Raw genomic sequence first — 21407 nt, forward strand, 5'->3', positions numbered from 1 at the left:
GACAATATTTGGTTAGTGAATATAAGAGTAAATTTGCTTTTAACTCCGTACAACTAAATTTAAGTTTGCATTCAGTTCTTATCGGAAAAATTATATGTTTTTGCTCTCTGATTAAAAAAAATGTTTATGTACTCTCTAAACCCACATTTCTTTTTTCGGATGAAAATCGATACAAAAAATTTAAAATATAGTATCAACTATTTTAAGACATGATACTAATAAATGATTAATGAGTACTCGAATATGTATAAAAAATAATGATATTAATGACATATTTGTCTTTTTGGATGAAATTTTGTACAAAATATTAAAAAATTTAAGTACTCAAACATGTGTTGCAGATAGTAACAAATTTGTTCTAATTTTATATTTTCAATATTTTGTTTCGATTTTCATTTGTGAAAAACATGTGAGTTAAGAGAATATAGAAATACTTCCGACAAAAACCAAAATTAAGTTTATTTTTAGAGAATTTAAAACAAATTCAATCATAAATATGCAAGGATAATCGAAGTTTATATCATAAATTAACTAAAATTAATTCACCTATAAAAAGAGGAGGCTCCATAAATGTTGGTACTATGTCATTTTCCTCACTTGCCGATTCCTACACGCCTCCATACTTCCTTATGTCATGCTCAAGGTCAAGGGTGCATTGCACGTGACCTGGGAAACTTATACTGGAGATGGGCTGGTGGGTTGGTCCATATAGAGGAGGAGATTCAGAACCAACTACAAACGAACAATTGGGCCATAGAGAGTAAGCTACACTGAGAAGATTAGCAGGCCTAAATATCTAAATGCCCAGAATCCGATTCTTTGAACCTGCTAGCAGGCCATTATTCATAAAAGGACCAACTACTAGACAATACTAGTGGGCGAGCGGAAGGCCCAGTAGTATTTGAGAAAGTCCACACTCTACAGGCCCATCTCCAGAAGACATATAAACCTATCTCAGCACAATCTGATGGCTAGATTAATTGAGGCACTATAATAAATGTCCATAAATTGGGCTCAATATAATGGGCCAAATCTTCCCTCCAACTTCAAATCTACATGGTCCAGAAGAAGCCCAATGTTTAAGTGAACGTCAAATAACCGAGTCCAACATGCACGGGAAGAATATACACTTTTTTCTCATCTTACAGATAATACATATATATATATATATATCATTTTGCGCATATTTAGCCGGGGGGTGGGGGAGATTTCCAGCAAATAAGACCGAAAAGAATTTTCATCGATTCGAAACAATTAATTTTACTCCCTTTTTGATACAATATTTACAAGTACAAAAATATCCTACTGATATAAACAAATTGATTACGATAAGATCTTACGTAGATACATATCACAATCTTGATTATCTTATATGTACATGATTTTATCACAATGATACACAGAGAATGCTGAAAATTAAGATGGTTATTGAATAGAAATCCGTGTATTTCTAACTGAGTAAATAACTCCATTGATCTCTCTCAGTAAGAGAGCCAATGAAGGGGATCTTTAGATCCATCAGCTGTAAATGCAATAGTCCATGCATTACTTTATTTTCTTTATTCTGTTTGTCAATGGTTTTGGTTGCTGTTTTTAAAAATATTGGCTCCCAAAATCTGTCATCGTCGTTTCTTGATCGTAGGCCATGGAGCACTCCTCCTCCTACTCCTTCGTTTCCCTTTTCTGCACTCTCCTACACAAACCATAAAAAGGATGTATACCCTACATTCAACGTATGCAATCATTTTTTATCATGTATTATTCTAGTTACATGTGCATGATAGATCGATGATATAACAACACGTTGCGGTTGAATATGGTTGCAGAATCTGAAAATGCAGAAGGTGGTGGAGGGTCTGATGAAGGAATTGAATGCAGAAAGCGTGATGAGAAATGATGGGAGGGAGAGGGATAAGAAGATGGAGAGGGTTGAAGCAGGACTTGTTAAGGCAAGGGCTTTAATTAGAGATGCGATTCGCCAGAGTCGCCATTCTCATGTGCCTGCAGTTGAAGACCAGGATTATGTTCCTCGAGGGAAAGTCTATAGAAATGCCTATGTTTTTGAAAGGTAACAAGTGATTACATGTAACTAAGCTTTCCTATTGATTATAGAAAATCTTGGATCTGAACTTAGTTCTATCCAATTAGCTCAAAGTACCAACTCCTACTCACAAGCAACTATACATTTGTAGGAGTTACTTGTTAATGGAAAGGTTGTTCAAGATATATGTATATGAAGAAGGGGAACCCCCTTTGTTTCACTCGGGCCCCTCCAAGAACATATATTCTACCGAAGGAATATTTCTTGGCCTGATTGAATCCAATACTCATTTCCGAACCTTTGATCCGGATGAAGCTCATGCTTATTTCCTCCCGTTTAGTGTGGTAATGATTCTTCAATACCTGTTTGATCCAATCGAACGTGACAAGGCTGTTCTTCAACGTGTTGTGGGCGATTATGTTGGCGTAATATCTAACAAATACCCGTATTGGAATAGAAGCTTCGGTGCTGATCATTTCATGCTCTCGTGCCATGACTGGGTGTGTATTTGTACATATATAGCCTCCAAAATTCAAGATTTTCGAGCTATTTTTAATTTCTTGTGATTTATACATTTTTGTATTGATCGAATAATGACAACATGCAGGGGCCACGAGCAACATGGGCTGTTCATAAATTATACTTCACTTCCATGCGAGTTCTATGCAACGCAAACACCTCAGAGTTCTTCAATCCAAGAAAGGATGTGTCGTTTCCAGAGATCAATCTCCCAACTAGGAAATCTGACAGGACTTGTCTCAAAAACATGGTCGAATAATCGTACCATTCTAGCATTCTTCGCAGGTAGATTACACGGCCACATCAGACCTCTACTATTCCAGCACTGGAAGAACTACACAGGTGACATAAAAGTGTTTGAGACAATCCCAGAAAATTCATCCTTATCCTACACACAGATGATGGAGAATAGCAAGTATTGCCTGTGTCCAAGTGGACACGAAGTGGCGAGTCCTAGGATCGTTGAGGCTATCTATGCAGGATGTGTGCCGGTGTTGATATCCCAGGACTATGTGCTGCCTTATAGCGATGTTCTTGATTGGGACGAGTTTACGGTTCGGCTAGAGGTGGATAAGTTGCAAGATCTGAAGAAAATATTGATGGGATTAGGAGAGAATAAGTATGAGAAATTAGTCGAGGGAGTGAGGAATGTGCAGAGGCATTTTGTGGTGAATGATCCACCAAAGAGATACGATGCTTTTCATTTGATGATTCACTCTTTATGGCTCAGAAGGCTGAATCTCAGAGTTCATTAATTATTAATGCTTCAAACTAATGTAAAATATAGCTTGTTTCTTTTATTTTGAAATCTTTTGGGATTATCATTTTGAAAATAGAAAGAATGGAACTATGAATTACAAGTGATGCACGCAAGGTTTGACTTGTGTGCAAGCGTACGAACGCGACCTGGATGCGTCGAACGTTAGACCGATCAAGGCAAAATTTCCCACCAAGGTTCACCTGGTTTTTGCTTTTTTTTTTTTCGAAATTTCAGTTATGAATGACCTTCCATCTGCCCGACTCTTCATATGGCCTGCGTGACTGTTGGTGCTCCAGCTGGGATGACCTTTGGCCTTTCGGATGACTTACAGTGACTGTTCATATGTACTCGACGATCCTTGGAATCGCCACTTACCGGAGGGGACGAATCTGTTTTAAGGACACTGTATTTCATACATGCCTCGGTTTGATTTATTTAAACATTGTATTACTGTTTTGATTCACTATACTGATTTGCTGATTTTACACATATCTGTGCTGTACCATTCGGTATATTTTGAACAACAGAAAAAATGGTTCTTGCTGTAAGAGTTTGAAACTAAATTCTTATTTTCTAAAGAAAAATTATGACATTTTTGTGTTTGTTAAATAATTGATTATTTGATAACAAATAGATCTGTTGACTACTTTATCAATTGTTTCACTGTAAAGATGGAATTTTACTTTAAACTGACGTTATTTGCTCAATGTGCTTAGGTATCAGGTTTTCTCAAACATTATATTATACTATCAAAAAAGTAGAAATAAAATTGGAAGGGTCAATTTTCTTTATGTGTTTATGAGTTTTATTTAAAAAATGTTAATCTAAATATCAATCCCCACCAGTTCACATATAGATATGTGCCTCTTTTTTAAATAATCTAATTTGACTTGTAGAGATCAATCTCTAATCTCAAGCTTGTATCGTACATTAATCTTGGATCGATCGATGACCATTGACTTCCCTTTGACATATCGAGACACTTACACATGAAATCTAACAAAAGATTTCAACCCTTTACAGGTATATACAATAAGACTGCTTATGGAAAATATATATACAATCTACCTTATTGCAAGAATATGATTATTTTATCACTAAATTTCTTGAAATGATCTAAATTATAAATTTTCAGATTATTAACTTATAAGTAACCGGTTAGCCATCTGCTTCTAAATTCCATTCTTGTAGCAATAGAAAAAAGAGTAGAAAAATATTGCAATGGATGAAATTATAATTAGATAATTGATCGGATCATGAGCCCTTTGTTGTGGAGTAATTAAGAAGAGGCTTGAGATTAAAGGAAGCTTGTGCATGCCATGGCAAGTTGAAGATCCCCATGAGTTGGAAAAAAAATTGAAAAAGCTGCCCTTTCGGCCATTTGAAGAGTATATTACTGTTATGCAGCAAAGAATAAACTTTATTTAATGTATTGTAATGAGTATTATTAAGTAGTCTTCTTCTTTTGTTGCGGTCATTTGCAAAGAGACAAGAAAAGAATAGTTAATTAACCAGCATGAAATTGCATGGCTCTTCATATATTTCCTTCTCCCCTTCTTCCATCTTAGTAGTTTTAATACTTACAGTATTTACTCCTTTGTTTCTCATTACTTGCACTAATTTCTATCCTGATATTAAAAATTTCCCCTCTTCGTGGATATGCGAGTCTATTGGTTTTTTGAAGGAAGATCACAAAAACAATTTCAGTATATCAGATTACCTGGTCTGGAGTGCTTCTTTGCATCACAAACTAGTAATAGTTTTTCTTTATTTCTGAATTTTCAATAAAACTTGGTTTGGAATATGGTTATTTATGTTTCTGCAAAAAAAAATTAAAGGAGAAACGAGTGTTCGTGAAGCCGGAGTACTTATCAAGATCAGAGAGGGTGGAAGCCGTTTTAGCCAAAGCTCGATTTTCGGTTAGAGAAGCGGCTAGAGAACTTAGAACTTTCAATATCTCTTCACCTAATCATGACCAAAAGAACAATTATATACCTTATGGCCCTATCTACCGAAAGGCCAACGTGTTTTATCGGTATAGATTAATTACATATTCTGAATTTCTGATCATCTGGTTCTTGATCACCTAAGAGGCAATATCATGTTCTTACTTTTCTTGGTTGCAGGAGCTACCAGGAAATGGAAAGGGTTTTCAAGGTTTACGTCTACGAAGAAGGAGAAGCGCCAATCTTCCACAATGGTCCATGCAGAAGCATATATTCAACAGAAGGAAGATTCATCAACCAAATGGAAAAGGGAAATCATTTTAGAACCAAAGATCCAAAAGAAGCCAGTGTATATTTCATGTCATTTAGTGTCGTGGTAATGGTTCAATATCTATACGAACCTGGAGCCATGGACATGCACGCAATTGGAAACACCATTGCTGATTATGTACAAACAATTTCTCATAAGCATCCCTATTGGAATACAAGCCTTGGTGCCGATCATTTCATGCTTTCATGCCATGATTGGGTATGTGTATACATGTTTTTTCTTTCTTTCTTCTTTTGCAAACACCATCGATGCCTAAACAGAGACTTGGCATCAAATCTTCATCAGCATACAACACCCTTTCTTTTCGAAAAATGTGAGAGAACATTATAATTTACAGGCCATATTAAATTACTGGATTCGAGATACAATCTGCAATAATTTTAATTTAAAATGATAGAATTGAATCAACTGCAGATAGATTAAAGAGTACCACCACACCCGAGAGATGTTTCAGTTCTTACTAATTCTTATACATTATTTCTGTATTTTTTCAATGTAGGGTCCGTACTCAAGTTCTTATGTGCCACTGCTATTCAACAACTCCATCAGAGTTTTATGCAACGCCAATACTTCTGAAGGCTTCAATCCTCTAAAAGATGCATCATTACCTGAAATCAATCTGAAAACAGGTGAACTTACAGGGCTTCTAGGTGGCTTCACGCCTTCACAGAGATCAATTCTAGCCTTTTTTGCAGGAGGCTTACATGGAAACATAAGGCACAGATTACTAGAACAATGGAAAGGAAAAGATCCCGATGTACTTGTTTATGAAAAACTACCCTCAAACCTTACTTATGAATCAATGCTAAAGAAAAGCAAGTTTTGCCTGTGCCCAAGTGGTTACGAGGTTGCCAGCCCACGGGTGGTGGAAGCCATATACGCAGAATGTGTCCCTGTTTTGATATCAGATGGTTATGTACCACCTTTCAGTGATGTGCTTAATTGGAACAAGTTTTCGGTAGTGGTGGCAGTAGAAGACATACCTAATATCAAGAAGATATTGCTAAATATTTCTAAGGCTAAGTACTCAAAAATGCAGAAGAGGGTAAAGCAAGTGCAAAGGCATTTTGTTATGAATGGGGATCCTCAAAGATTTGATCTTTTTCATATGATTCTCCATTCTGTTTGGCTCAGGAGATTGAACTTACAATTGCATCATGCTAGCTTATAAGTTAAGATACTTGTGTTGTTTTAAGTATCACTTAACTTTGCATGTAAAAGAGAACTTCAAACACGTGACCTTTTCTTGTGGTTGAGTTTTGGGCTTTGCGTATAATTTCTGTTATTGGCACTTCGTCAGATCTCTTTTACACTTCTACTATATAATATAATTATTATCAAGCGTTAGGATCATGAGCCAGTCATATATTCTATCCTTATATTTATTAAAAAAAATCTTCAACTTCAAGCAAATATACCACAGAAAGGAAAAATGGAAGTGAGCATAAAAAAATACAAACAAAGACTAATTTCTTTGGAAAATATAACATCCTTTGCTTAACTATATATTCCATAAAGAGAAACCAAATGTTGGATACCCTTCTTGGCTTTTTGCCAGTCAAAGAATTCCCTTTACAAACATATAGTAGAAGAAAGACAAGGCCTACGAATAGTAGGCAGATCCAAAAAAATGCCTAAAATTCTCACATGAAGATCTACCTAGAACACCTCTTGAATTTCAAAGAAAGCAAGAATATAATTCTCTAGAGACCTAAGAAAGAGCTGAAATCCATTAAGTGTTCTCCGTATGTCAAAGAGAAATACAAATCAATAAGAAGCAAGAAACAGATGGCTTGCTCATCCTTGCCTCAATTAACTTAAACACTGTCACTGCTCAGGAGAAAGTCCACAATAATGTATAACCCAGTTATGAATTTACAATGGGTTTTAGCATTTTTTAGTCTTTTTTATGTTGTCGCTCTCTATGAAAGCCAACAAAGAATGAGGAATAGTATTCATTACCCTTTCGAAACAGATGTTTCTTATTTAACGGAAGTTACTCCAGCTCAATTGCGCATGCTGTGACTGCTGGTAAACACGGGCTACTGCAGGTCCCGTCATATCCACATGACTAATAACTGCTTGAGTTTGTTGCAAAAGAGGCAAATGGATCCTGATGTCACTGCCTGTGCAGGGTGGAAAATCCCAGTTATGTCTCCATGTCCATTTCAAAAGGTACATATTGAGTGATGTTATGAATAGCCGCTAGTCTCAAAGATAGGCTCACTACGGAATGTGTATTGTGATGAGTAATTTCCTTGACTTCCTTTTCTTGCAAGTGATTGGGTGCATGGACTACGCTTTGATTCTCCAGGCTCCTTATATAGATTCTGAAATGTAAAAGATGGTAATACAAACCAAGCCATAACCAGCTTGAGGAATAAATTTCAGTGAAATTTTAGCATGATAACAAGCTAAAAACTTCCAGAAGTCAATACAGCCATATGTTTACTCCCTGTGGCAACAACCAGATAAAAAGCAATTCAAACATGAAGTTAAATCAATGAAAATATTAATAGGGGCATCAAAGAAAACTTCCTTTTCTTTATTACAAAACAGTCGCTATAATAAATTCTCTTCCCTTTTCTCAGAGATGAAACATTGTTGAAACAAACAAGTCAAACAAATTCGCAGAAGAAATATTGTTTATGACAGAGATTCTTGTTTTCAAGTATAAAACATGGATTAACATGGGCACATGAATTTGAATTACATTTAGTATCAAAATGCAAAAAAAAAAATTGAATTTGTTTCCTCCATAATCTTATGGAAAAAAAGAAGGCAAGAGTTGACTGCAGATATAATGATGGAAAAAATACTAAAAAGTAGCAGGAAAATTTGGTAAAATAAAGTGGATTGTTTGGTACGAAAAACAGAACGCCAAACTTAATGGTGTGACGAATATCATTGATTTGGTTGGAGTTCATACAGTAAGACAATCAAGGCTATCAAATTTAATTGTCAATAACTAGTCTCCTTATTATATTTTCTGTAACTCAATCAATTATCTCTTATATTGTCCAAATTTGGACCTTTATTCAGCATAATTACAAATTCACTCCTGCCACAGAAAAACAATGTGGTTCAAAACACTTTTTCAAGGTTGAAAATTTTTTATCTTAATAGTGTTGTATGAAAAGATTATTCAAATGGAAGTACAATATGAAAGGAAATAAAATCAATAGGTAAATAGTACCACTTTTCTCCTATCTGTTATCTTTTTACTTCATGAATGCATCTGTTGAAGTTTACAGAACACTCGTCAGATTGTTCAGAAGACTTCATATTAATAACACTTTTGAAGCTTAGTTACATTCAAGTCACATAATCAGGGAATGAAGCTGAGGAACAGAAATTAGATTTCGGCTCTAATGGTGAAAATTTTCGGCCGGGGCTCGTGGGTTGTACAGCTGATCCAAATTCCAGCTTCTCTGGGAAGACTCGATTCGTTTTTATGAAATGTTAGGAAATATGTGAACCAGTGATTGTCGATGTTTCATTGCTGTTGAAACTGGGTTTGCTCATGTTGATGGTTCTTTTTCCATGTTACTCCTGTGGGTCAGCAAATGGTCATTTTGGGGTTACACACATACTTAACCAACAACCTGCATTGGAGTTGGATATTGTACCCCTAGTGGACGTTTTACTGATTACTGGGCATGAATCCGTATATGTCTCCTATATATCATTTCAGGAAGCTCGTCAGGTTCAGAATTTTAGTTACTAGTATGATATATTATCCTCATCATCCTTTCTTTTGAATCAATGGAATCATGAAGCAAAGAAAACAAAAGAAAATAGAGAGCATCAAACGATTAAGACTACTGTCCAGAATGGATTTAGAAGCACACCAGATGAAGGAATTGGTATGAGATGGTTTGATAACTATTCTGAAGGGAATGGTGCCTGGGTGACTCCAATGATTAAACTGGATGGTTTTAAGATGTATATTGAAAGGAGAACTCGAACAACAAAGCATTCGAAATATTTTTGAAAGAAAAAAAGATGTTGCGTTTTCTCACCAGGTGCTATCGTGCGCCTTAAAAGTCCATGGCACCATTAGGGTTGTAGTGAGCTTGACCCTGCCACAACGCTGGATGAACTTCTTTGTAACAATGCAACTCCTGGAAGAACAAATAACAATAATTTTCTACTTCCTGTTGTTGTAAACATGACATGACAGCTACGATTTGTCATTTGGATCATCCATGAAAGTTTTCAACAGTTTCGAATCATGTTTTTGAACTATCAAACTACGCCCTCCCCTGTCTCGTCACTTTATGCCCGAGTCTTGAATTGCTGGTTGATATTTTATTGTGTCAATGTCAAACAAAGGGAGAATTTGTTGCAAAATAGAAAAATCAATATACATTCATGGCAAAATCGAGAAGAAGGGATAACTGCGGGTGTTAACCATCATGCAGTTGCATAGCTTGAAGGCAAACAAATTAGACAGTGGCTCATGAATTTCATTTTATATGCGCTTGGTGTCACAAGAATTTCGGTTCAACAAGCATGTACTTGTGTATGCACATGCAATCATGCATCTTCAATTATAAGGACAATTATTACAATAATGGGTTCCCATTGAAATCTTTGTACAGCAAAATATTACAGTAATGGGTTCCTATTGACGTCTTTGTACAGCAAATAGCGGGATCTGGTCTTGCCAAGAGCACCATACCTGGATATTGGTTAATAATGAAATTGAAGTGAGATAGATCATAAAGATCCTATATTAATCATATTGTTCGCAACTTACCACTGAGGCACAAATGGAGCCATCCAAATTGCATCACCCGCTTCAACTGGAAACCTATCACACATAATACAGCTTTGGAATTATGAAATTTTATCAACTCTATCCCAAAACAATAAAGATATACACACATGTATAAATTCATACATACATACATACATATGTATATAACTTTGTTCTCACCAGTTGTTCCCTAAGCGGTATATGCCTTGCCCCTCCAAAATCAGCAAACCATGCTGATTATAGTGAACTTCCTGCCAAAATGCAAAAAACCCAATGAAACATAAAAAGTATTAAACATTAGTTATTTACAGACAAAATCAACACCATACCTTTACATTGAGGAATTCACCTGGTTGAAAATCCATTATCTACACCCACCAAAAGATATCAATAAAGCACACAGTCGAGATGGAAAACGAGGAGAAAGATGACAGCAAAAACATGCATTGAATTTACAAATAGAAGTACGAAAAATAACGTGACCAAAATGAGGCGTGCGTAGAAGAAACCAAAATCTATTAACCTAAGAGGTGAAATTACTTCAAACACCCTTTTTCTTAAATTTCACACATTAGACTTCAGGCAGGAAATGCAGGGACATGAAAAGTTATTTTAATTGGTCAATTATCATTTGGCTGAATTTAAAATTGAATGCAATTTACAATATTAAAAAAAAAAACTGAATCAGTCAAAACTTACATGAATGTTGAAATCATAAGCCAAAGAGGTCGGAAGAAGTTTCCTCAGCTCAAAAACCTGAAGAAATATCAGTGGGATTAAAACTATGATACATGGCATCAAAACTGATCATTTGTCATTTGGATATAAATCTACCTCGCCTGGGGTTTCAAGAATGGGCTGCTTATCGGTTGAACCAACAATCAGCTCGGACAAATGGTTTTCCAAATAGGCATACCTGAGATAAGGAGCAAACATATGGGACATAAAGTTGTAATGAGAGTAATTTAAATAAATTCTTGTACCAACATTTTTTTCCCAACAAAGTTGGAGATTGAAGGAAAAAAACGATATGGTACATGAGAGAATTAACTAAAACAAACCTTCTTTCGAATACAACAAGAGTGGCAGAATTATCAGATTTCAAGGAATGTTCTAAGTTCGGAGGAAGATAGGCGTACGAATCCACCTACAAGTTTAAAGATAACATCGGCCGATGTTTCTTAGGAAACCATAACACATAATTACCACAATATATTTATTATATTGTGTTAACCATATAACCCTAATGGTTATGAAGCATCTCAGGAAGGAAGTAGATGAGCTGAATTTTACATAACCTCTAGCTTGTAATCTATGCCAGACATTTCACTTAGAGTAACCACACCTTGAAGGACAAACAAGAACCTGAATTTTCAACACAAAAGCGTTCAATAAAGTTGAAGTAATATACCAAAAAACTAACATAAGCTAAGATTTGCTGACCTCTCAACATCACTTGGAGGTAGCCCTGATTTCGAATTATCTGCAAATATTCCCAAGCATCAAGGTATTTTGCTGAAACTATCACAACCCATAGAGTAAAAGAACTTTACAAATCACACCTTGCATCTTTGCCAAATACATTACAAAATGTGAACCCATGGGGGGAGCAATAAGATAAGCACCCAAAGTGTTAATCCTATAAAACCAACCAAAACTCAAAGATCAAGCTCATACAGTGAATGAGAAAGCTAAATAAATCACCGAGTTGATCATACCAATCGGGCAAAGGGCTAAACACATGACTTTCAGGAGTGATCAGAGCATGGTCCTTTTCGTACACACTGCGGGTGAATCCTGGTAACTCTGTAAACCAACACAAACGAAAATCAAAGTCTAACAAATTCATCCACATATATGAACAACCAAAAACAAGGGACTCACCTTGAAGATAAGCTGGTGAAAGTGTGGGGTTGGTGGCTTTCCAGTAGAGTGGCTGAGATTCCAAGATTGACGGAGCAGAACAAAACCCTTGTTGCGAAAATGAGATTCGCAAATCACCTGAAATCAATTTCACGTCAGTACATTCAAAGCGAAAGGCGATTTTTTTTAAAAAAGGAAAAACATTGGAATGAAATTAGGTTTACAAAGAAGGAATAATGCAAGTAAGAGAGAGTGGACTGAAAAGGATTCCATCTTATCCAAGAACTGCACTCCTGCTAAATTTTTCATCTTCCTTCAAAATGGGAGATGAATCAATCACCTGACAATTTTTTTGTTTGTATTTGTTGTTAAAAGCACCCTCCAATTATTTCTACCAGAGTCTGTGATAAATTATAAGATGTGTGTAATATAAAATATTTTTATATTGTATAAATTTCAAATGAGATGAGTTTGCGAATCTTTATTTATATATGAGCTAAATTGATTCATATTTACAATAAAAATAATATTTTTGACATAACAAATATATTTTTAGTTGATGAATTAAATAAAATACACGTTTCACAAAATTGATTAGTGAAATCGTCTAACAAGAGTTTTTGTGTTTTATATTATGTATACAAAAATTTAAATTAATTAAAAGATAATAAATCATTTAAACTATAATCTTAAAATAATCGCTTATTATGTTCATTGAAAGATTTAAATAATTTATGAAAATTTAGTTATATTAGCAAAAAAGTTGCTCGCTTAATATAATAATATAGATGTAACGTAATATAAATTATAAACCATAAAAAAAAAAGATTCCATGATACATATCGAATTATCAAAATCAAATAACATTCAAATTGAGTATTCGGTAAAACTGCATTTTTTTCAAATGGAAATTTAAAAATACTGCTTGGTTTAAGGTTTGAAATGTCTAATCCGGGATTCAAACAATAATAACAACCAAAATTCTATACTGGAATCTCCAATAGCCTTGTCAAACTTTATTCGACTTTTCATCGTATTAATGAAGAAGATTTTATATTGACATGTGTTATCTCGAACAAAATTCATTTCAATAAAAATTTCCTTTAAAAAACAAGAAATTACTTGTTATCATTATAAAAGTTTGTTTTCAACGTAGAATGAATCGAAACTACTTCGTATTCATTATTGATCAATACATGTTTATAGTCATTGTAGCTCATCTGCCACCACAGTCTTTAAAACACAAACGTCGTCGTCGTGCTCAATAATATTTGTGACATAATCATCACCATAGTAACTTTACTTTTTATGTCATATATGTGTTTACTTTGAATGTCTTGGTCATACCTGAAGAATGAATTGAGACAATAAGAGTACATTACATACATTTGATTTGAAATGAAAATGATTCTTGAGTAGTCCTTTTTTCATGCTTCAACATTTTGATTGTAGCGCGCAACATCAGATAACTTTTATATCATCTTGTGACTTCAGGCCTCTTCAGTGAGTTATTGATACTCTACTCTAGCTATTTTGATCAAAACATAAACATGTCAACTTTGATTTTGTGAGAAATTAAAAGTAAAAAAGAAATTGTTCATTCTTTGTTGCAATAAGATGTTGAAACTGTTAGTCCCACGTGCGGAATTTGAGATAATAAAACAAGAAAAATAAAGAATAAACTGGACACCGAGATTTACGTGGAAAACCCCTAAAAATTATTAGGGTAAAAACCACGGGCAAGATGAAAAGAATTCCACTATAATATTTTGTGGTGTACAACTCACTCACTGTGTTTTCAAAGAGAACACACACTCTCTTAATACAGGAGAACAAACACCTCACAAATATTATAGAACTAAGCACTCAAATGCTTATAGGATGAGAGAAAACTTGAAGAAGGGATGATTTCAGAATGAAGGGGGGAGCTCTATTTATAGAGCCCCTACGCGTATTCATATTTCCTTCGGCTGCACATACACGTTTTGCTTCTTTTTCAACAAAGGCAATTAAATAAGAATTCTCCTCTGCATGCATTTATTATGTATGTCCCCACCTTTAATTATTTTGCCGACATTTCTCTCACTTAGAGATTTGATTGAGAATCAAACACATCTCCACACATCCTTTCAATCTTGCCATTCCCTGCTGCTTACGTTTCCGCTAGGCCACTTGAGGATCTACACCACTCAAACTTATCAGTGTTCACTGGCTTGGTCAGAAAATCAGCTATGTTATCCTTCGTATGGATCTTCTGCATATCCACGCTTCCTTCTTCTACTACTTCCCGCACAAAGTGAAATTGTACTCAAATGTGTTTCGTCCTGGAATGAAAGGCTGGATTCCTTGCGATGTGCAAGGCACTCTGACTATCACAAAACAAAGGAACATTCTCTTGTTTGTGCCCAATCTCCTCCAATAACCTTTTAGTCCATATTGCCTCCTTGCAAGCTTGAGTAGCTGCCATGTATTCTGCCTCTGTTGTAGATAACGCCACAACTGTCTGCAGTTTTGAAACCCAGCTTACTGCTCCTCCTGCAAGTGTAAACACATAACCAGTAGTAGATTTCCTCTTATCAGGATCACCTGCATAATCTGAACGACATAGCCCCTGAGTGTAAAATCCAATCCTCCATAACATGATGCAGCATTCGAGGTACCCTTAATGTATCTAATGATTCTCTTAACAGTGCTTCAATGCTCTCGTCCAGGATTCGCCATAGACCGACTAACTGCTCCCACTGCTTGAGCAGTGTCCGGTCTTGTACAGATCATAGCAAACATCAAACTTCCCACTACTGATGCATACGGTACTCGAGACATCCCCATCCTCTTTGCTTCACTGCTATGACACATTTCGGAGGATAACCTGAAGTTAACAGAAAGAGAGGTCGAAATTGGCTTACTATCTTGCATGTTGAAGCGTTGCAAGATTTTCTTCAAATAATTTTTCTGGGAAAGCCAAATCTGCCTGTTACTTCTATCTCGGTGAACTTGCATCCCTAGAATCTTGTTTGCTGGTCCCAAGTCCTTCATATCAAATTCCCTAGCCAACTGTGCCTTCAGTCCTTGGACATGATCTTTGTTGGGGCCTGCTACCAACATGTCGTCCACATACAACAGCCAAATAATATAATCATCACCAGACCTCTTGAAATACGTACAAGGGACTGCATTCAATCTGTTGTATCCAAGGCTCATGATATAGGAATCAAATCTCTTATACCAACATCTCGGCGCCTGTTTGAGACCGTACAGAGATTTGTTCAACCTGCAAACCAAGTTCTCTTTGCCTTTTTTCGCAAAACCTTCTGGCTGGAGCATATAGATTTCTTCTTCAAGATCTCCATGAAGAAACGCCGTTTTCACATCTAGCTATTCTAGATGTAGGTCAAACACCGCACACAATGCCAACATCACTCTGACTGTTGTAAGCCGAACCACAGGGGAAAATATCTCATTGAAGTCAATGCTTTCTTTCTGAGCATACCTTTTTACCACCAATCTAGCACGATACCGCTCCACTTGGCTATTGCCATCTCGCTTGATCTTATAGACCCATCTGTTACCGATGGCTTTCCTCCCTCGTGGTAGTGTAACAAGATCCCAAGTTTTCTTCCTGTCTAATGTCTCCAACTCTTCTTGCATTGCTATCATCCACAAGGATACATCCGAGCTTTGAGTAGCCTCGTGAAAACTCGATGGCTCACCATCCTCTGATAATAGACAATATGCAATGTTGCTTTCAGTGACATAATCTGAAAACCAACCTGGTGGTCTTCTGTCTCGAGTCTGCCTCACATTGAAAACTTCAGACTCAACATGTTCTTGTTCTTCGTGTTCTGGTACTGCTTCACAAGAAACTTGACCTTCGTCCGTCTTATTTTCCACCTGAAAAATAGTAGTTTCTGAATTCAGTGTGCCTTTGTCTCCCTTTACTTTATCTTCCTCGAAGATAACATCCCTGCTGATGACAAGCTTTTGAACAGTAGGATCCCACAAGCGAAACCCCTTCACTCCATCAGCATAACCCAAGAAGATACATTTTCTGGATTTCGAATCCAACTTCGATCTTTCTTGCTCATTGTACAGAACGTACACCGGACTTCCAAATGTATGCAAATGAGAATAATCTGTCGGCTTCTCGGTCCACATCTCCATCGGAGTCTTCAGATCAATTGCCAATGAAGGAGAACGATTGATAATATAACAAGCGGTTTTGACTGCTTCCGCCCAAAATGACTTTTCTAGACCTGCAGTCCTCAACATAGCTCTTGTTCTGTCCAACAAGGTTCTGTTCATCCGCTCCGCCACTCCATTCTGTTGAGGTGTGTAAGCCGTCGTGAATTGTCTCTTGATGCCCTCATGTTGACAATATGCATCAAATTCATCACTGGTATATTCTCCTACATTGTCAGTCCTTAGACACTTGATTTTCTTTTCTGAATCAAGTTCAACCCGCGCTTTGAAATCTTTGAAGATCTGGAAAACTTCTGATTTTTTCTTGATTGGATACACCCATCTCCTAGAGAAATCATCAATGAACGAGACAAAGTATCTCGCTCCTCCTAGGGATAAAACCGGTGCTTGCCAAACATCCGAATGAATCAGCTCCAATATGCTTTTGCTTTTGGCAGTAGAAGTGTCAAACTTTAATCTGTGTTGTTTACTGGTAACACAATGTTCACAAAAGGTAGTGACACTTTTGTAAGTCCCGGCAGCAGCTTCCGTTCTGAGAGAATTTTCAACCCTCGTTCTGACATATGCCTGAGCTTTCTATGTCCATAACACTGTTAATTCTTCTCCTGGACCAATTGATGCAACAGCTAGTTCCGTCTCTTTGTGTGTTTCTCCCAAAAGTACATACAGATTTGCAGCAACTTTTTCCACCTTCATAACCACAAGCGCGCCTTTCACAATTTTCATGATCCCGTTCTCGATCCGAGTTTTGCACCCGATATCATCCAATTTCCCCAAGGACAAACGATTCTTCGTCAGTCCTTTCACATGTCGTACCTCCTGTATGGTGCGAATGGTGCCATCAAACATTTTAATTTTGATAGTATCGATCCCAGCGATTTCCAAGGCATGATCATTTCCCATAAATACAGATCCTCCTGAGACTGGTTCATAATGATCAAACCATTCTCTCCGAGACGTCATGTGTCACGTCGCTCCTGAATCCATAATCCATGTGTCACAAAATTTGTGTCTGCCTTCTGCAACTGTTGCTGCTTCGCTGAATAATATTTCACCACTGCCTGAAGTACTGGCCACATTTCCTTGAGAGCTTTTATCGATACTCGTACACTCTTTCTTGAAGTGCCCTTTACCGCCACATTTAAAGCAGTAAATATTTTTCTTCTTACTTCTCGACTTTGATCTACCTCGCATTTGGCTCCCACTGGAGTCACGGTCCATAAATTTTCCTCTTATCATCAGCAAAGCCTCTGCCTGCTTCGAAGTTACCAACCTGTCTTCCTTATTCTTGCGCCGGCTTTCTTCTCCGAGAACCGCAGTTAAGACATCGTCGAATCTTAGAAAGCCCATCAGAATATTGTTGGTAATGTTGATGATAAGTTTATCATATGAATCTGGTAGACTTTGAAGTAGAAGCTCCGCACGTTCATTTTCCCCTATTTTATGCCCCATGGAAGTGAGTTGGGCAAATAGAGTATTGAGTGTGTTGATATGGTCGGTCATCGATGAAGATTCCGCCATCCGAAGAGTATAAAGCCTTCTCTTTAGGAAAATCATGTTGTGTAGCGACTTGACCTCGTACATCTTTGTCAGAGTATCCCAGATAACTTTGGCTGTTTTTATCTCAGAGATACTTGACAAAACTTCGTCTGCAATAGCCAAGTGTAAATTGACAACAGCATTATCATTCATCTCATTCCACTTTCCATCGTCCGTAATTTCCAGCGGTCTATCTCCAATAGCCGTCAAGCAATTCTTCTTTCTTAAAAATGCTTGTATCTTTATTTTCCACAGTATAAAATTGTTTCCATTGAACTTTGCTATCTCGTATCTTCCCGCCATTATATCTACAACAATTGTAGTGGACTGGATAAAATTAATCCCGCCTTAAATAAAAAATCTCAAAAAATATTTTCTAATGTGAAGATCAGTCTAGGCTGCAACCTACAGAGCATACTTAGAATTTTAAGAAATTTTAAACCAAGGCTCTGATACCACTTGTTGGTCCCACGTGCGGAATTTGAGATAATAAAACAAGAAAAATAAAGAATAAACTGGACACCGAGATTTACGTGGAAAACCCCTAAAAATTATTAGGGTAAAACCACGGGCAAGATGAAAAGAATTCCACTATAATATTTTGTGGTGTACAACTCACTCACTGTGTTTCCAAAGAGAACACACACTCTCTTAATATAGGAGAACAAACACCTCACAAATATTATAGAACTAAGCACTCAAATGCTTATAGGATGAGAGAAAACTCGAAGAATGGATGATTTCAGAATGAAGGGGGAGCTCTATTTATAGAGCCCCCTGTCCGTGTGAATACGCGTTAAAAACGCGTATTCATATTTCCTTCGGCTGCACATACACGTTTTGCTTCTTTTTCAACAAAGGCAATCAAATAAGAATTCTCCTCTGCATGCATTTATTATGTATGTCCCCACCTTTAATTATTTTTCCGACAGAAACAAGGTTATACAATGACATCTTTTTCAATTTGAATTTGAGTTTTTCAATTGTCAGTGGTACATATCTATTCAAAGGTTCGCGAATTATTTCTCGGGAAAGGAAATCAATATTGTTCTCGGTAAGAACGAGGAACAATATCGAAGGTGAGTTTGAATGTAGTGTTGTCAAAATCGAGTGATCCTCTCCAACTGAAGTTAATTGAACGTGATTATCATTATGATAAAAGATGAATTATTTTATATTGTCTGAATGTTTATATGATTATAATATCTGAAATTTAGTGGATTTACTTGAAATTTGGATATAGTTGTAGTTGTAGATGTTTGAACCGAGATACGGTTAAAATCCTAACGTTCTTTATTTTTATTGTTATTATTCATGTGCACAATAATCCAAATACAAGTTAAAAGTGAAAATAACACACAACACTTTTTCACTAGTAGTCTTTGACATGCATGTTTTCTGCTCCCTTAGAAATGATATTCCCCTGTTTGGTGCATTTTTTGCGCTTTTATATCCTCATATAGATATGTCGGAATGATCTAGATCCTGTCAACGCTAAGGATCGAGACCTGTAAGAATTAATTAAAACGTTGAAATAAATATACTAAATATGCGTGCATATATATGATATTTTTTATGTTAATTTTTTGATAATTTTAATCTAATGTAATACTTTTTTATATTCGAAATTATATAATGAGTATGTCTCTTGTGAGACGGTCTCACGAATATTTATCTGTGAGACATGTCAACCCTACCGATATTCACAATAAAAAGTAATACTCTTAGGGTTTTTTTAAAAAATAATGTAAATTTTATTGTCCGTTCATTTCGTTTACGTACGCTGTCTCAAAATAATTTTCACGTGAAAGCTGAAACTCTGAAATGATAATTTCAGAGTCAAAGCTGAGACTCTCGAAAATCACGTGAAGACCAATAATTCAAATATGAATAGTCTTCACATTTCTTCTCCTATATAAGTGATGAAATATTCAACGAATGAGTTATCAACTTTCGCCTAAATTTTCTCTCAATTTTCATTGACAAAATGTCTAACATCGACGTACTCTTATATTTTGGTGGTCATATAGTCAGTGATAATGGATCGATTGAATATATAATTCCATTTGTTAGACCGATACGAGTATTACGATCTATTAATTTGATGGATTTAGTTGAAGTTGTGCATAGAATGTTAGCAATCGATCCAGCGATTTTTTCTCTGAAGATGTCAACAAAGTATTCATTCATGGAGAGAGCATCTTGGCATGAAATTCAAGTCAATCTCGTTGATGACGATGCTTTACAGTTTATAATGCAATGTGACAATATGCATGTTTTGCATCTGTACGTGGAAGCAAATTCAATTGAGCATAATGTTGGATTCGATGAGCCTGAATCCTACGTTCCACATGCATCCGATTCAGTTTTTTATGACCAACCCGGTACGTCAACATATGGTGGTTTCCAGGAGCAAGAATCTTATGTTCCACAGGTTACTGAAGGACTCGGTAATATGAGTTTCGATGATGTAAGTGGGCCTTGGGATCAATATATAAATGTCTCGTCGGAACAAAATAATGCTCCATATTGGCCGAATCCAACATTAGATTCAAGTGCTCGTTGTCCGGATCAGGCCAATAATGATGATATTTGGAGGACTAATTCTGAACTAGATATGTCATACAGCGAGTCTGAAGAAGAAGAAGTGAATGTTGATGATGAAGTGAATACTTTTACAAATCTTGATGAGGGGACATCATCTCGACAACCACCACGTGACACATTACAGAGGCAGACCGTCCCATTTCTGTCAAACATTTCTGAAATGCCATTAATTTTCAATAAATTTTTTGGGGAAGAGCTTCCTGATTCTGTCGATGTTCCTTGTGGAGTGCAATCAAGCTATTACAATCCGGATAGAGGTGAAATAAGCGTTAATATGTTATTTAAAGATAAGAATGATCTTATTGCATCTGTCAAGGATTATTCAGTCAGAGTTGCCAGGCGTGAGTACCGTGTCGTGGAGAGCACACGCAGTTTGTGGAAGTTACGTTGTAAAAATAATTCTTCTACGGCCATTTGTCGATGGGGACTTCGCGCTTCTTTGAAGGCCAAGACTTGTTATTGGAAAATAACAAAATATGACGGGCCTCACACATGTATATCTACCTCGGTTGGTATAGACCATAAGAATTTGAACAGTGATATGGTGGCACATACTCTATTGGGAGTTGTTCATTGTGATCCTTCGTACGAGATTAAATATATCATCGAAAATGTGAAAGATAAATATGGATATCAAATCTCGTACACGAAGGCATGGCGAAGTTTGAAAAGTGCTATGGAAATTGCTTATGGTACATGGGAGAGCTCCGTTCAATTACTTCCAAAATATATGTGTGCTCTTCCCAAATATAATCCGGGAACAGTTGTGGAGTGGAAGCATCTCAGAGCCAACAATGAAATGAGTAAGACACTGAACTATGTTTTCTGGGCGTTCAGGC

General features: G+C 36.3%; 3 protein-coding genes across 6 annotated transcripts; 2 read left to right on the forward strand and 1 right to left on the reverse strand.

Annotated features, from left to right (window-relative positions):
- The first annotated feature begins 1286 nt into the window (after positions 1–1286).
- Positions 1287–3684, forward strand: LOC142538014 (putative glycosyltransferase At3g07620). Its single transcript, XM_075643460.1, is given in 5 exon segments — positions 1287–1733; positions 1827–2068; positions 2193–2541; positions 2649–2777; positions 2779–3684. Coding segments are annotated over 5 exon segments (1494 nt in total). The 5' UTR covers positions 1287–1496; the 3' UTR covers positions 3316–3684.
- A 994-nt stretch (positions 3685–4678) lies between these two features.
- LOC142535406 (putative glycosyltransferase At5g03795) lies at positions 4679–8830 on the forward strand. 4 transcript variants are annotated; one of them, XM_075641780.1, is made up of 5 exons: positions 4679–5079; positions 5159–5355; positions 5447–5795; positions 6097–6226; positions 6293–8830. In XM_075641780.1, the coding sequence occupies exons 1-5, from the start codon at positions 4837–4839 to the stop codon at positions 6766–6768; spliced, it is 1395 nt and encodes a 464-aa protein (XP_075497895.1). In that variant the 5' UTR covers positions 4679–4836; the 3' UTR covers positions 6769–8830. The 4 variants fall into 4 exon arrangements, 3 of the variants coding, with proteins under 3 accessions (XP_075497895.1, XP_075497890.1, XP_075497886.1); XR_012817529.1 differs by having other exon boundaries at positions 4680–5079; positions 6097–7715; positions 7819–8830; XM_075641775.1 differs by having other exon boundaries at positions 4679–5073; positions 6097–8830.
- Positions 8831–10045: 1215 nt separating this feature from the next.
- LOC142535427 ((S)-ureidoglycine aminohydrolase-like) lies at positions 10046–12606 on the reverse strand. Its single transcript, XM_075641784.1, has 13 exons — positions 12447–12606; positions 12244–12360; positions 12078–12165; positions 11922–11998; positions 11803–11842; positions 11658–11724; positions 11421–11506; positions 11194–11275; positions 11059–11115; positions 10689–10727; positions 10540–10610; positions 10360–10413; positions 10046–10281 (listed from the first exon to the last, which is right to left on the reverse strand). Exons 1-13 carry the CDS (start codon positions 12529–12531, stop codon positions 10209–10211), a joined length of 936 nt encoding a protein of 311 aa, XP_075497899.1. The 5' UTR covers positions 12532–12606; the 3' UTR covers positions 10046–10208.
- Between the last annotated feature and the right edge of the window lie 8801 nt (positions 12607–21407).

The sequence above is a fragment of the Primulina tabacum genome, chromosome 2 (assembly GCF_025594145.1).
Source record: "Primulina tabacum isolate GXHZ01 chromosome 2, ASM2559414v2, whole genome shotgun sequence".
Classification (NCBI taxonomy): Eukaryota; Viridiplantae; Streptophyta; class Magnoliopsida; order Lamiales; family Gesneriaceae; genus Primulina; species Primulina tabacum.